The 17,226-nt window shown below is 39.2% G+C and overlaps 1 protein-coding gene across 1 annotated transcript in view; it reads right to left on the reverse strand.

The window, feature by feature from the left end:
• Positions 1-969: 969 nt before the first annotated feature.
• MYO10 (myosin X) overlaps positions 970-17,226 on the reverse strand; it is a 174,966-nt gene continuing 158,709 nt past the window's right edge. The window contains exons 31-41 of the mRNA XM_050890685.1: positions 15,213-15,355; positions 14,565-14,759; positions 13,272-13,429; positions 11,863-11,986; positions 9,796-10,093; positions 7,960-8,167; positions 7,221-7,357; positions 6,168-6,288; positions 3,187-3,639; positions 2,634-2,825; positions 970-2,350 (exon numbers count right to left, since the gene is read on the reverse strand). Of these exons, the coding sequence (XP_050746642.1) occupies positions 2,240-2,350; positions 2,634-2,825; positions 3,187-3,639; positions 6,168-6,288; positions 7,221-7,357; positions 7,960-8,167; positions 9,796-10,093; positions 11,863-11,986; positions 13,272-13,429; positions 14,565-14,759; positions 15,213-15,355 (2,140 nt within the window). The 3' untranslated portion in view covers positions 970-2,239. The remainder of the gene's footprint in view (positions 2,351-2,633; positions 2,826-3,186; positions 3,640-6,167; positions 6,289-7,220; positions 7,358-7,959; positions 8,168-9,795; positions 10,094-11,862; positions 11,987-13,271; positions 13,430-14,564; positions 14,760-15,212; positions 15,356-17,226) is intronic.

Genomic DNA, 17,226 nt, shown 5'->3' on the forward strand with positions numbered 1-17,226 from the left:
GAGGTAAATGAACTGGGACTGGAGAAGTGGCATCAGCTTCTCAAGACTGTGACCCTGAAGAAGATTGTCACCTTGTATATTCCTGTTTTTTTGACCAATTAACCATGATGATGATGTGTCAGGGACTTCTCTGAGCATGTTTACAAACAGCACATAGACAAAACTGAACCACCTTGCTGCGCTGGCTGAAATGTATAAATTGCGTCATTCCAAGGATGCCTTGCTAAGAGCAGCTAAGTTCTTTCTAAACAACTTTCATATGGAAAAAATCAGAAGTGTTACAGTCTCGGATACTTTGTGTATGTGTAGCTATACATACTGGAGTTACAGTTCTCTCATTTTTCTTGTCTTGCTTAAATTAAGTTCACCTTTGCTGGGAGGGTGGGGACATGAAATCAGTAGTGTTATTTAGTAAGCCTTTAGGGAGTGAGGGGCAGTGTCACAGGTGGAGTGACTAAAAGTATCTGCCAGTTGGAGGAGGGTGGAGGATTTCTCATAGCCTTTATAGACTACAAGGCTCGCTATGTACGCTTACGAGGGCAGCACATGCTGCACTACCATGCTGCGGCTGGCTAGTAAAAACAAGCCATCTTACATCAGGGCTACACAAATAGCGAAAGCTTTACTTGCACATTCCTTGTGGAGTGGAATTGCTCAGCAGTCCTTCCCCTCTATCCTGTTGGTGTAACTGACACACATCACATGATCAAGGAAACCTGCCCCATTACAACACAAAGCACATGCACCTTTCCGAGCAAAAGCAGGTATATATAGATAGATATAGATATATATGTAGCCTATGCTGTGTTCCTGTCTTGGCTCCTGTGTTCCTGTCTTGGCTCCTGAGAAGACAGACAAAATTAGGGCTTTGTTGCAAGTCCAACTCAGTATGAAGCGGGAACAGAGCACATCACATATATTCTTTATTGCTGGACCTTTTTTTTTTTTCTCCCCAGTAAGTAGGCATGATTCCTTAAAGGCTGAGGTTTTTAATAACAGTAAGGTTTTTCACGTTTCTTTTTTTGCTGTGGACAAAAAGATACCTTTGATCAAAGTTTTGCCTTATATTACAGTATTTCTGTACAAAAATAGAAGTCCAAAATCAGCTTATTATTAGCTGATATTCCCCAATTTATTTACAGGGTACTGTCAAGAACCTTCATCAGGCAACCAGGTAAAATAGAGAACGCTGTATTAAAGCAGGTGCGTTGTATAACTTTGCGTTCTCTAGTCAACTCTGAAGGGCTCTGACCTTTGGCAGTCAGTCTGGGTTGGAGAGTCCAGCCAGAATTATAAGAGAGTGATGTCTAAAAGAAAAATTTAATAGTAAAAACTTAAGCTGACATTATGGAGTATTGAACTGATAATTGTATTTCCATATTAGGGTAGTCTATAAATATTCTCAGCTACATCTCTCTTTATAATACAGCAGATACAGAATGCAGACTTCTGCTACTTATATGGTAATACATATTTGCAATAGTAAAATCAATGTATGAAAATTTTGGAATTTACTTGTTAATAAAACTGCTTATAAAGTAACCATACAATTGTAACAACTATAACTCTGAACTATTAAAATGTACAGAAAGACTGTTTACACCATTGCACATACTTATTCCCTTTGCTTCAAAAAGACTTGTGAAATACAGAATAAAGTTAGTCAAATTTTACTGACAGCTCAAATCCGCACGCACAATGTGCACATCCATGGAAGCAAGGGGAAAAAAAATGTTGGCGTCCATCAGGAAGGCTGCCAGCAGCTCTCCAAAAAAATATACCTTGCTCTTCTTCCCTCCCCCTTCCCACATGTATACAGGCCAGTAGATTAGTGCAGAATGGATGAATACAACTTTGTTTTCAGTGTTCTGAAAGGACAAAAAAAATCCTCTTGACTTTTACCAGCAATTGTAGGTCAATACAAGTTGGGTTTAATATTGTAAGGCACTTATTACTGCTTGTATTGCAGTGGATCAAGTCTTAAGGCATTTGTTACATCAACTGAAGGTAATGCTGCTTTGGAAAGTTTTGAATGAGCCAGCAGTTCCAGTATGTGACTATTTCAGCTGATTTTCCCCTTCCCACCCTCTGGTCTTTCTAAAACAAAGTTTGAAGATATTTTCCGTGGAAACTCTGGTTCTTGGTTAGCTTGTCAACAGACGTGATCAGTATCATCAGGTCATTTTGAGGCCAAGCAACGCTATGTTCTATTTAGAGCACAGTAGAACTGGTTTTGTTTTCACCTGGAGCTGCCCTGACTTCCGTGACTACTCACTGATCGAGAGGTGCTGTAGCGTTTTTTCACGATCATACTGATGTAAGCTTTCATCAGCTTTGCAATGTCAACTACCTGCCAAAAGAGTATAAAGAGCAAAGTTCTTAGTAAGATAACAGTATGTGAATGAATTTCTTTAGACGCTAACAATATAAAACTGTCAAGCTTTCAACAAAACCCTTTTGCGGTTAAACAAATAAAAATACTCAGCACTTCTATCCATCTCATTATGTCTTCCCTTTAGCTTGACAGGGATCTTGAATAAATCTGTAACATTTGCAGCAATTACTTAAATTACTAAGTAGCCTGGCTATCAGAACAGGAAGACCACAACAACAAAATTCCTTCTTGCTCTTACCTCACTAGTTTCAAACAGCAGTTCTCTCTCATCCACCACGATCTTGTAGGTGTTGGCAAGCGGTGCACCAAATGACAAGATATGTTCATACTGAAACACCTCCAGAGGCCTTCCTTCCCCACGCTTGTAGACAGAAACTGCATCAGCGCTGACTCCAAGCCACAACTCTTGTGGGAATCCCCCTTCTTTACACTAGACGAAAAAATGTAAATTATCAGCAAAGGGAACAGCGGGAGCCACACACCACTTACTGTTGATGTTCTTGTCTGTAACTATTTTTTAAAAAGTTCATATTGCTTGTCCCTCTTTGAACGCAGCCTTTTACATTTCTCAAACTTGTTTGCAATTCATCAGGCTAGCATTCTGCCCCTCTGTATTTTATGGTTAACTAGCAGATTTAAATAGCTACAGTGCTTGCTTTTAATACCTACCATTTTATTACATCAGCTGTCTGAGCGTTGTGATACCGTATTTATGGTTTCACTACTCTGTAATGAAATCGTCGTCTATACAGTATGAACTGTAGTTCGAGTGTTCAGGAGGTCTTACTCACCTCTACGTCAAAGAGTGTTGAGCCATAGCCAGGCCATTCCTTAATCAAAGCCATATACTTTGCCATAGCCTGCTCCTGGTTCATCCTCTGGAGTTTTTTCCATTTGTCAATAATACTAGTCCTGGAAGCTGAGATTTCCTCTTTGACCCACATGTCTAACATCTGATCCTCCTCAACCTTCTGTTTGCTGACAGAGCCACTGCGAAAACTCCTCCGCAACGTTCCTTCAAGAAAGCTGGCTCGTTTCTTCTCAGCCTTCTCTGCTGCAGTAAATGTTTTGGTAGACTGTGTAATCCGAGACTTCAGCTTTTGCAAGGGATAGACTTCCTCCATGTCTGGTATGGTGGTATGCAGAGTGTAATCTCCCTGAAGGTACTGAAGACGCAAAGCTGCAAGGACCTGGAGGGTTTCTTCAGGAGCAGGATAATGTCCTCTAATCACTGCTTCATGAGCCTATCAAGGGGAAGAAGGTAGTTTTTTTATGTACAAACCAGTCTTTGAAAGGACTAAGAGAGAAATAGGAAGTAGATTTACTGCCGGGCAAACCCAGGATCTGAAATAAATGATCCATTAAATAAACCAAACGTGGTAAATCTCTTGGCAAATTTATTAAACTGGGTAAGACAGGGTTTACCAGAAGAACTGCAAGGCAACTGAGGAACTTGCTAAACGGGAATTACTGTTACTAGTACAGCTCTTAGTGAACTCACATATATAAGAGGAACTGAGTTACTAAAAAGGAAAATAAAGTGCAAAGGGGAGAAAAATCAGGATCTAAACATCTAATTGGGAGGAAGCCATCTATGTTCAAGGTCATTAGGAAGAAACGGATATCTAGTTTTGCTTACTGCTATCAATAATCTGGCTGTGAAAACTGACGTTTCCAGCCAAACAAGCAAAGCCCTAGGACAGCTTTGTAATAAACCTCACTGAGGGAAAACAGTAAATCTTCAAGGGATCCCAGATAAAGTTAGTAAAACGTTTATATGTTATAGTGGTCTGTAGCATCAGGGATGAGATTCTGAACCAAGAAGGCTCTTTCAGAGCCTAGCTCTTTGCACACCCATTCAAACCTTTGGAAACGTGCAGGAGCTAGGATTATTTTTTTTTTTCCCCCATATGACACTAGTACAGGAAACAAACATGCCTCATGTCTGGGGATGCAGGAATTGCAAGCAGTTTAGTGAACACAGAGATAATTCACATCTAAGTAAGAGCTAGTTCATTTAGGTGTACGCTTAGGATGGAGACAAATGTGCCTTTAAACATGCAAGATGGTTCACCTGAGATTGTACACATGCAGAAGAAAGAGCTGTCTTGTGGAAATGGAAGGACAGTATTTTAATGAGAAAGAACAACTAAAAGGTTTTCTTCAGTGCCTTATGAATTAAAGGATTCAGACTTTAAAATAATGGAGGTTACAGAACTAAAACTGATGACAAAAGGGAACTTTCTTAATTGGCTGAAAAAAGTCAATGACTGCCATCAAAAGCAGACAATTAGCAAAAAACCAGAACTGATGTTAGAATGTAATAAGTCACCTCTTTAAGGTATTGCTGTAATATTAATCGTAGGGATTGAATGTGCCGTGCTTTATAGCTGAAATACTATTGGTCTTGGCAAGACATAAAATATTTGGCGAAACACCAGTCAGCACAGAATGCTGCATGAAAACAATCTGCTTCAGCGAATGTGCTTGTTTTAGCTGTTCCGATGGAAAACTATCTAAATCTGCCTCTTAAACCAATAATGTAATGTAAAATATCTGACGCAGAGCTCTCATGGATTTTCTTCTTACTGTTTGAACTTCATCCCAAAGCAGAGGCATTAACTGGCTGACTCCTCTACACGTAAAAACAGAGAGACAGTCAGAATGGCAACGTTTCTAAAGCCCAACCAAGGCAATCTATTGCCCAGATCCTTCAGTCAACAATAAGCAGTTCTGGATTGAGCTACAGTAGTAGGCTCTGGAAAGAGACTTTTCGTAGACTCATGATGTAATATGGTGCCTTAAAACCTAAACTGTGAACAAGGAAGAAATACTCTATTACAGTGAAGATGTTTCTGATCCTGTGGAAGGGGAAAAGGCTTCATACATATGAAAACTGAAATATGTCAGTTCTTGATCACATCAGGCTTGCTTACCAACAGAACGTCAGTGTCTTGGCATTGCAAATAGCCTTACGCAGAAATCTTTATCTGTCTCTAGTGCCCACTTGAAAGAAGCTGTCCACTGGAAGAATTTTTAGCCATTTGCAATATAGTAGAAAAGGAGGAGGTCAATCAGCAATAATAAATGCCATCAGTGAGAGTTTCTGAGCAACTACAGGACTTCATATAATAGAAATCCAACTGCTGACGCATTTAATTTTCATTATAAATCAATTTCACTTATTTTACGTTTTGCAGTATAGCCTCATTCTGTGCTTAGCACATTCATTAAGTGGATTTCTGCTCATCATAGCTGTCTTACAGTTACTGCTGAGACTGGACTGATTTGTTTTACTACGGTGCCTATGAAATAATCAGTTTTTGAAAAGAGAAAAAGCTATTGTTCTATTAGTTCTGTACAGTTGCCAACATGGGTCTCTAACAATTAATTTGCTTGCCAATTACACATTTTTCACTTTCTCTTGCACTTTCTTACAAAAATGGTTTCATAAGAGCAAAATTAAAAGCACGTATTATCCTTTTTTTATCCAGCTTAGACACAGTTATCCAATTTTTTACCACTATACATAAAGCAATTCACAAGTAATGCAGAAGTAAGAAAAGTCATAACACTAGGTAAATCATATGTGCTTCACTTATGTCAGGCTAAGCCTGTTTTGACCACTGAACTGCTTTCTTTGCGCTTGATGCTTGAGTAGTAGTGCATTTAGTTAAACAGAAGCATAATCAAAACTGTCTCTGTGCTGCCTAGATCTCTTGCTTTTTTCCTCCTCTGAAAAGTGCCTCAAAACGGAACCTTTGTCCTTTACCTGCTCAAACATAAAGGCAAATTCCACGCTATCTTTTGGGACGTTTTCTGTGTCCAGGAAGCAGTAGAGCTTGAAGTAGAACTTCCAGTGCATCTCCCCAGCTTCAGCAGTGGCAGCAAGCCTGCACGGTTGTGTGAAGAGGAAGAGAGAGATCAGATCTGTGAAATCAAACTCCTTTCTAAATTGACACCTGAAGAGTCCAAGCAAGGCATCAGCTGAATTTTGCTTTGTTACACCTGCTATCAATCTGGTATTGTTGACAGGAGCTAATTGTTTTCAGCAGTATACCTGACTGATGTCATTTGGAGAGGGGGGGAGGGGGTTGGGGTGGTGTATTTAGAGCCTACAGCAACATCAAGGACTTAGAAATGTTGACTCAGTTCTCAGTCAACTGTTTCTAACCCAAATTCTCTTAATAAACTTTTATTTATGGCTCAGTCAGGTGTTGATAAAAGCAACATTATTAAGTCCTGTTATAAAATGTAATTGCACAACACTTTAGACATTCCTTTTTTCCCCATTATTATGTGGCTAAAGGAGGCTGATTGCCATGCATATAGCGTAAGGATGACAAACAGGTATTTAGGCTTGTATTACATTTTCTTACTACAGTGCTATGGGTGGTTTCAATTTTACTGGTAAGAAAAATGTTGTGAGCTGTACTGTGGTGACTTCCACGTGAAGTTAGGCAACGGGTAGTCAGAATGGCAGTGACGGCCTGGAGTTCAGTTCTCCCAGTAGTAGGGCAGCCACAATGCTAGTAATGGTGGAAAAATTTGTAGTAGTGGAAAAGAAAATGTGGAAATAGTGATGAGAAGTATTACTCTACTGGTGTCAAGACAGAGGAAAACCAAACACAAGTGAATAGGTGGCTCATTAATTCCTTTAAGAAAAAAAATAAAGATGCTTTTGTTCCAGAAATGGCCATGTGTGTAATTCAGCTGCATCATCACAAACAAGCAAGAGAAAGAGAAAACTCAGCATTATTGACACTGGAAATTTATTTAATTGCTACTTATTAGAGTGGTGAGAGAGAGGGAGAGGCACACTCACTTTTCAAACTTTGCCAAGACATCAGCCACAATGGTTCTGCTTTCAATTGCTTTATCAGTAGTTCCATTGTATTCAAACAAAGCAAACATATTTCTGCTATCCTCCATGGCCAAGCCACGAATTAACTTTTCAACCACCTAATGAAAAACAGCACATGAAAAACCATAGCACGGAAAAGCAGCACCACGGGGTAAGACAAACAATTAGAAGAAAACTCAGAGCCGGGTTTTACATCAGCCTAAAAACGTTGCTAGCATGTTCTCATCAGCAGTATTAATTGTTGTCAAATTCCACTTTAATTTTTATACTAAATAGTGCTGATTCTTTCAGCATATGTACGTGCTATCACCTGGCCAGGTATAACCCCTGTATTTCACCAACTCAGCAAGCGTCTTCCAGTTTTAGGAGGCAACTTGGCTCTCATACCCACCAATATCTACTGAACTTATTCCAATAATGCCTCTACTGAATTGCTTAGTCTTTCCTGTAATTTTTCCTGTATGAGGGAACCATAGTTGTGTAAACCCCTGCAGAATAAAGACAGTTTTTATAGCAGGGATTTCTTCAGAACACACTGGGGGGTTGGAGGGACACCTCTGTAAGCCTTCCCTCCCCTGAAAGGAGAGACTGGTAGAGAAACCCCCAGCGCTTCCGAAGTTTAACGCTACTACTGGCTGGAACTGGCACGTAAAGGGACACACTGATTTTGTGCCAAAGCCATTCTGTCACCACTTCTCACCTCTCCAGCTGTAGTGTGTGAGTTGATTGTAATCTTACAGGAGCCCCCACCATGGCAATAAACGGTGGATGTCATTTCCTGCCTGCCGATCAGAGCTTCTATTTCATCCCGCGATGGTACGAACTCTCTGCATTTGGTTTTCTTCAGAGATTCATAAGTAAAAAGTGCGTATTTCTCCATTTCGGTTCCTGGAAACTGGTCACGAACCCTGTGAGACAAATATTACTACTGTAAGCTGCCAGTCTGTGAAATAGAAAGTTTACTTATTTGAGAATGTGTTCTTTTCCTTGAAAGTACTTCTGTATCCAGTATGCTATTTAATTGACACGCTCAAAGGTTTATCTTCACTGCCAAGGAAAGCGTTCTAACTTGTGATTTACTGTGGGATAACTTACATACTTTCATCGTTTTGTTCTACAAACCTAATGGAAAGAAAAAACTGAGCTACCTTTATAGCATTAACTACAGGAATCTTGTAATGACTCAGATTTGACACCAAGACAACTATGAAAATCTTCTTGTAACCAACTCCCCTTTTTGTCAGTAACAGTTGTTGAATGAAGACTAAACTGCACTAAGGTGCTATAGAAAAAAGCAATAAAACATATTTGATTGCTCAGTTTTGTGGTAGTGTCACTTAGGATACTTGATTTCTATTCCTGATTTGCTTAAAGATTCTCTCTAGACCTTACTGTTCAGCAGTTAGTATTATGGGTATTCACTAACAACTTTAATGAACTCAGCTCTTAACTATTGAAAACTGTTGAATTCGGGTAGCTTTCAGTACCGAGTGTTTCTGTAATGTTTCCAGTGATATCAGCTTCTTAGAGCTACTAAGGTTTAATTTATGTGAAAAAGTACAGTTATTCATGATCTACAAGGCATAAAAAGATTACTGCAGGATTACAGAAATGCTGTAAGATGATTATGCATCTACAATATTGAAACCAACCTACAAATGTTGTATCAGCTGCAATTTTTTTTAACTAGGAGGCCAGTTTATGAGCTGAGTTAAACTGAGAAAGTGAATCAATGTTGGATTTTTTCATTTTAAAAGTTATATAAAGTGATTGATATTTTTCACTGATCTTACTTTGTTTGAAAGGTATATCTTCAATACAAGCATTTTACAAATATTTATAAAATAAGATTTAGCAAAGTGATTGACAAAATCCATGCTCTAGCACAAATACAGAGAAGACTTTTAAATTACTGAGAACAGCTTGTTGTTGGTGGACTAACTTTCCTAATGACACACTCTACATTCTTCTGCTGCATCACAGCAAGAGGAATTCCGCATTCTGGTTAGTGCTGAACTGTCAACAACGATGTATTTTTTTTTTTTAATGGTCACTAATATCTTAAAATTCGATTTGCAAACAGACATTTTTATCTCAAATACATCTTTAAATATGGTAATGTTCTTTTATGTGCATGATGCATACCTCATAAAACTAAGGTAAGCAGGGCAAATAATTTTTAACAGGTTGATTTGGACAGTTAAGAATGGGACTTGGGTGTATGGGCTGCAAGTCATTTAAGCAAGTTTATACAATTACAGAAAGCCCCCTTTTGTCAACATTAACAAATTGTGCATTCAGTTTTGTGGCATTTTGCTTGATTTTTCAAATGCGAATAATTCCACCTAGATCAACTCATACACACTCTTCCTACATCATTTTCTTTTTAGATTCATTGTTTGGCATAACCAGTTCACTAAGTGAATGCATCTTCGAGTCTCACTTCAAGATATCTAAACACTGTTACAAGTTGTGGTGAAGAAAACAGTGAGTGAAGAAACTTCTTTTCTTGCTTTAGTAGTTCAAAGCTTCTCACCTTTTGAGATGGAACTTGAGATATTTGAGGATGCTGCGACTTGGCAGAAATGTGCAACTCATGCAGGTGAGTATTTGCCAACTATACAGGTTCCCCACGCTCCCAGGGTTAGGCACTTTATTGGTCTGCTTGATGAGCTGACAGTAGAGCTCATCTCGAAGAGGTCGTAAATCATGTCCTGTTTGGAGGATACCTTGGATTATAGGGATGGGATCAGACATCGACTCCAGCTGCTGTAAAGAATTAAATATCTTGATGGCTTCATCCTGCAGAGTTGTGTAGCCTTTGTCTTTCAGCACTACAAAAGAAAAATAGGGAGAAAGGTGCTTAGACTGAGATATGAAAGAGAAAGCACTCAGGCTTAACGTAGGAATTGCTTAATGCAATTCTGCGACCCTTATTATGCAGGATATTAGAATGGATCTTTGCCATTTCAAATGTATGACGCAAACTCATTTTATGAGCTATTTTGCTATTAGGATTTGTTCCGAATTTAATGAAATCCCATTTTGACATTTTCTGACAACATAACTTAAAAAGTGTATCTTGCTTGATCAGAGTTTTTTTGATGGAGAATCTTCCTTCCAGAGCAATCCACACCGCTGAAGTGTCTATCATTTTTTCGCTGTCACAAGGAAGTGAAAATCTAATTGGATCGTAAGTGAGGTAAAGCATGACTGCGTTATGGAAAGTGACAAAGATACTTCGCATGACTTTTGTCTACAGCAGTAGCATTTCAATTAAACCCAAACAATAGTACTAAACTAAATCATTGCCACGACACTGCAACTTGCTTTTTGAATGCTGGAAAAGGTGTTGATTGTTTTTGTACTACAGGTTATTCAAGGTGGGCTAATAACTTTTACAATCTACTTAAAAGAACCACGCAGTTCTTGGTTTCAAGACACGGAAAAGATTGCTCTGATGTCTGAATCAGTTAGGCCTACTAACCATCAAAGCACAAAACAGTACAGATGTATGTTATGAAGTTTCTAACCTGACATTATACTATTACAGAAAATAACTAGAACTCAGCTGCAAGTCAAGGCAGTAACTGAGCATCAGTCCATCTGTGGAGCTACATTTAGTATGGGAAGACTTCGGCAAGACTTCTACTTCAGAGGGAGCTAGCTGTTCCTGTCCATGGGGAATAGAGAGCAACCATGCTGCACTCCTGCACAGGACAACCCGCTCAAGTGCCGAGAAGATCAGAACTGTGCCTTGCCACTGTACAGAAGGGGGAAGAGAAGGGCAGGGCTTCTCCTAGGATTTTCCTTCTCATTTGAGCAGAAGGATATCACTCGAGTTACCAGGAAGTCTTACCTGAAATACCTTAGCTTTTAACCAACTGTGACCTCCCACCCTCCTCCCAAGGATGAAACTTCTGATCTGAGTCATATCTTGTTTAACACGCAGTTCCAAAATAAGATAAGCAAATTCATTTAAGGACACCAAATTCACAACCATCAATAGCTCTGAACCATTCATTCAAAACAGACTTCTAAGTTAGTGATTGAGCCAAGGATATTAAAAAACATGGTCACACCTGTTTCAGGAGTAAATGAACCATTACTTTTTAAAACCATGTCCACTCAAACGTTGTTTCCATAAATAATGCTTCCCACCACAACTGATGAAACTTAGACTTGTTAATTGGAAGTTGTGGCTGGTGCAGCTCCCCACATGGGGTAGGAAGCAACAATGATTTGAGAAGGAAAGTATGATTCAAGGAGACTGAATGAATTAGGTTTAGTTGCTTATTTCAGTGCAAGGCTTTTCAAATTTGGTCTTCTTAGCTGTGTTGCTGAGGGTAACAAACTTATATTCCAGCAGCAATAGCAACTTTCCCTTCTGTAAGACCCATGCAGGAGCACCACAAGCCCATGGCTCTGTGCTAGACAAACTGCTATTCTCTACCTCCCGGAAGAGAACAGGGAAACTTGGCTGTTTGTATTACAAACATGTATTTTGCCTACCGTTACTTCCCTATAGCCCACTGACTAAAAAACCCCATCCTCTGGTTTAGTCTTCCATAAGGAAAAGTGTTTCTATGATTGAAAAACTTACAGTTTAGATTGATGTCCCCGTATGGCAGTGGCAGTAATGGTGAGTGCAACGGGTGATGAGTGTAACGGAGAATAGGGTTTCTCTTATAAATCTGTTCAACCACATCAGCATTCAGGCAGTTTTCCTATTGGGGTAAGAAAAAAGCAGGATTTGTGGTCCAGCATTAACGGTAATGCAATGCTTCGTGCCCTTAGGTTGGCTGTGAAAAAATTAGTCATCAGCGTTACCAGCACTGTTTGGTGCTAAATCCAGTTGAGGGTACTGTGGCTGCCATGGCACTCCGCGGGCTATGAATGCTCAGTATCTGCTAACCTCAGGCCTTGCATAAGCTTACTTTAACTGTGCAGTAAAAAACAAACCACAGCAGAGCTGCAGGACTCAAAAAATGAAGTTTCATAAAATTTTTTTGAAGTGTGTTTTCATTTTACAATCATTTTTACTCCAGTATTTCATAACTGGAAGACATCTGTATTCAAGTTTTATTTAAAAATGTTTCTCCAGCATAACTAATTGGCCTTTTCAGTTAGAATCTACAGGAGCTACCATAACAAAATAGTCCAGAAAAACTGCTGCTGTAAACCTGATGCACCCACTTTGACGTCTAAATACTGTTCTTTCTTAGGCCAAGTTTGACAGATGTGTGACCACTGTCTTCTATCAATCCTGAACTTCCACATATGTCTACTGCTCTGAAGAAAAGCGTTCATAGTCTTGGAATTTAGGACTTGATACTTCTTTTCCATGAGAGAATAGGTGGCACTCTCTAAGGGAAAACGTTAGTAAGCAGTTCTCCCCTCTTGCCTATTTTTCTGGTCTCTTCTGAGAATCTTTATCCTCTCTCCTGAAAGCACATTAGCAAAAATGTCCAGGACATTCTCTGGCTATGCATGCAATGTCTCCAACAGGACCATGAAGCAGTAAGCATTAATTGAATATGTTTCTCATCACACAGAGACATGAGATGCTTAGCCCGTGCTATCACAGAACAACAAAAGAACCATAATGAAAAAAAAAAATCACAAGAGCTGTCTAGTCCACATCCTGGTGTGCTGCTCACTGTGGACATAGGCAAACAGGTCTGCTAACTCATGAAGCTGCATACTCCGCTCTACTGCCAGGTATAGCAACGTCTGTCAAGTTACAAAAACGAGTAAAACTTGTTACTGTTTTCATGGAAAAAAGTCATCCCTCTTGCCCTCCAAGTTGCACTTCGTACTTTGCTCTTTTACTGTTTAGACAGAAATTCCTTGATCAGGTCAGTGAATACATTCAGGTTCCACAATTTCAGTCCATGTCACTGTGTGACTAAAACTTAATTTTCTGCTTTATTACCCAATATGGCAAAGCCAACATAAAAAAGATTTAAGCAACCATTCTTTCCCACCCCACACCCTCCTGTTTGTGCCTACCTTAATATCCTGAATAAGCTGCTGAGTTGGAGTATCAATTGGCGCTTTTGTGTCAATCACATTCTGGATGGCACTTGACCAGCGGGTCGCCTCATTAAGCAATTTTGTATAGAGACGGTAACAATGTTTGCGTCCGTATACGGTTACATTCCAATAACCTGGCACAACAGTAAAAATTATTAATCATAGAAGCTGTATCTATAAAAATACCCCAACTTCTATCTGAAAACAGCTGTAGTCCCATCAGACCCTGAGCGCTGCATTCTGGATCATGCTGGCAGTTTTTCCGGAACTAAGAAGTTGTACGAGTAATCAAGTATCATAATACAGATACTATGGTATTAAAGGAGATTCTCTCCTTTAGAAAAGACTAGCAGTAATCTCAGAGTACAACCACCATCATGCAGCCTCCCATTTTATCCAGTAATCTTAGTAAAAGTGACCATAAGACAACACTATGGAATGCTGTTAGCTACGTGTGGCTTGTGGGCCCTACTTCTCCAGCTCTGTCTTTAACAGGAAAATCTGAGACAGCCTTGCTTTGTATGCGAGAGTCTTTCATCATCTGTGGCACACGTACAAACAGGTATAAAGCATGAACTACCTCTTCTGTAAAAAAGTCATTAATTTCACACCAATGAAGTGGCAACTCTGATAGGAAGAGCATTTCAGTTCACATTCTCTCTCTGCATCATTGTATAGGCTTTTTATGAAGCAGATTCAATTAAAGAAAATCTATTTCATCTTTCACTAGCGAAAGCCTCTTTGAAGTATCAGTGACCCCAATGAGATTATATAGGACTGTCAACAGTCGCTTCTCATTTGCAAACAGCTGCTTCCTAGTTGAAAACCAGTTTTGAAAATGCACAGGAGAGCTGACTCAGGTGTAGTATGTAGGTTAGCACAAACTGGACTCTTAGTCTAGATCTCCCTATACTTGCTCCACCTCATAGTTCCTCAGCACATAAAATAATGTATGAGGAGAGTGCTACCCATATGTCTTTCCCCAGCTCTTTGATGTGTAAGCATAAGTGTTCACACTAACTTAGCAGCAGTGTCAGTCTATAACTTGAATGTTGGTGAGAACAGATTTTGCTCCTGTATACATTATTACCTCTGTTTTTCGCCCAGTAATTCCCTGTAAAATGCCTCAGTGACTTAGGAACCTGATTTGTTCATCAAACTGAAACCATAATAATCCATTTAAAATATTCGTATGCACGGTTTGTTGCATTACTACGTAGTAGGACAGAAGGCAACCGAAAGCATATTTGAACAAGAGCAAACAATTACCTGTCTCTTTGAAGATTTTTTCATCAGGTGGGACCACTGAGCAGAGGCTGTTCAGGACCAACGTACCCAATTTCAAAGCATTTTTCTCCGAACTCTTGTAGTAGTCCAAAGAATTGTGCGTCAAAACAAACCAACGCTTCTTTAATTTTAGTGAAGACATCTTTGGGTTGTTCTTTACTTCCTTGTGTAGCCATCCTGTTAAAGACACAATTTGAATCACACTTCTTTTTATAAACAGAGTTGAACAAAATTAGGCTGCTGAAAGTTAGTTGTATACTTTCAACAACAACAAAAATATGATGTGAATTGTTTAGCTCACATATTAAACAACTTTAAGTAAAATTCTCAAACAATGAAATGATGAAGATATAATAAAATTAATATGAGAAATTTTCAACTTCGGTGTTTACCTAGGAAAAAATCTTTTGTCAACTTACAAAAACGCTTTTGTCATCATTACAGTGTTTTCTTACATTGCACAGCAGGAGTATAATTTCAGCTGCATTACTTTGCGAGTAAACTCCACCGTACAAAGACAAGGCTCCAACACTACCATGCTGGCATATTACCCTGATTATATTGTGGGAACAATCTCTTCAAAGCTTAATGGATGTTATTTACTTTGTTACTGCCCCACTCAGTTCTTACCCCTCACAATGAATTCTTGTCCCTCCACTCTAGTGTCCCCCTTTGACCTTTGGAGCAGTGTTATCCAGTGATGCATCTCTTCAGGAGTGTCAGCATTACAGTGAAGAACACGATTAGCAGTGATGATCACAAATGAATTGGGTCTATGAAAACAAATGAAGATTGAAACAGACTTTACAATCGACATATGTACTGTTTACCTCACTCACCATAACCATAAACACTGTCCATTGCTTGCATTTTCTATTCAGACAAATACTGTCCACCTCTAAAGCATTTATTTCAACAACACTAAACCTAAAAAAAATTAAGCATTTGAAAAGACTCAATTATGTTGGATTCACACCAAAATGCTAGGGCTCTGAATGGTGGGAAAGTTTACATTAAATTGCAACTTGTCCTATCTCAAAATAAATCTATGGTGAGAAAAACCTCCTATCTTTGGATGTGAATCAGAACTCTATTTCAGGGTTAGATCTATATAGAGTGTCTGCTTCAGTAGTTACATTAGCTAAAACCAACTACAATTTACAAAGGTCTGTAGTGAAGCAGCACGATTCACACAGATTCTTTTATTTTTAATGCAGTGCAACCCAATTCGCAGAGAGTACAATCTATTTTTAATGAGAGCCTGGCTTTTACCCAACCCTACACCAGAATTCACTGAAGCATGAAGAACTAGCCCAAGTGAACTGTGCTGATGGCTCTCTGGATTAGAGAGACAGGTTCTTCAGCCTACAAACACTTGCTTTAACCCTTTACTGTTAATTTTTTCACCCTGGAACACACACAGTTTTTAAGAACTGCATCAGATGTAGAAAATGGGAACAATTTGGGCCCAAATGCAGTTTGGGCCATCCCATACACGAGAAGCTCACGGGCCTTCCTTTTACAGTTCTTGCAAGAAGGTAACTGGGTAGAAATTAGAACCAATCAAACAATTGTTTATGGGGATGGAGAGGTTCACCCAAATATGATACCATACTCCAAAACCAGTGTGTGCCATGTAAAAGCTAGATGGATGACAAGATAAAGAAAAAAGTAAATAAAACTATTGGGAGGAAAAATTAGAAAACTGTGTGAAGGGAGGTTACAGTAAATCAAGTAACATGAGAAGTGTGTAAGTTATCTTAAAAGTTATCTCAGAGTTATCTACTGCTAGTGCTCACCAGTGCCACAGAAGGGAGTAAGGGAGCGATCAGAATCCAATGTTTTGGGCGCACTCACTGTGGTGCTGAAGTGCTACATTATTCAGGAAGAGTGGTGGATGAGGAAACAAGTGGGCATGTGAACTGAACAGAAGAATTTTGTTGACCATGTTTTGAAATGTGTGAAGAGGAGGCAGCTTTAGATTGAGCTACATGAAGCACACACTAGAAAGCTGGATAATGTGATATACATGACAGAAGCTATAGCTGAGCTGTAGCAAGAGAACTGAAAAAGGAGAGCGCTAAGGTATAAACTAAGGTAGATCACGCTACCAAACACGAGGTTATGATCAATAGTAGCCAACCTTCCAGGCTCCCTTCTCCTCCTCAGTTTAGGAAAATGACGGAAGCCCTGTTCTTGGGATTCTTTCTGAATACAGATTCAAAGGGCGCTCTACTCAGCTTCTCTCTTTTGAGCTTGCAATAGTGGGTTCATTTATGTCAAGATAAAAATAATCTATTGCCTGTATTAGTCAAATTTGTTTCCTAATTGAAAAACCTTTCATCAGTGATTTAGACTCAGACAAGTAAAAAAAAAAATTAAATGAAAAAAAACCTGTGTGAAAAATGCTTACAGGAGAAATGCCTTTCTAACTTAGAATTTTGAAAGCTCTGGAAATTTGTGTTGTATTGTTTAGGAAACCTGGGCTTATAATCACTGTTACTTGTGGTATCAGGGTCTTGGCAGGCCAAGGACAAACCAGTAACTTAAACCCAACTGTTTCACACATGTGCAATGAGGAGACTGGAATGAACTCCTACAGTGCTAATAACACCGCACAGCCCCTAACCTTATAACCAGAGTC

The sequence above is a fragment of the Gymnogyps californianus genome, chromosome 2 (assembly GCF_018139145.2).
Source record: "Gymnogyps californianus isolate 813 chromosome 2, ASM1813914v2, whole genome shotgun sequence".
In the NCBI taxonomy this organism is placed as follows: domain Eukaryota; kingdom Metazoa; phylum Chordata; class Aves; order Accipitriformes; family Cathartidae; genus Gymnogyps; species Gymnogyps californianus.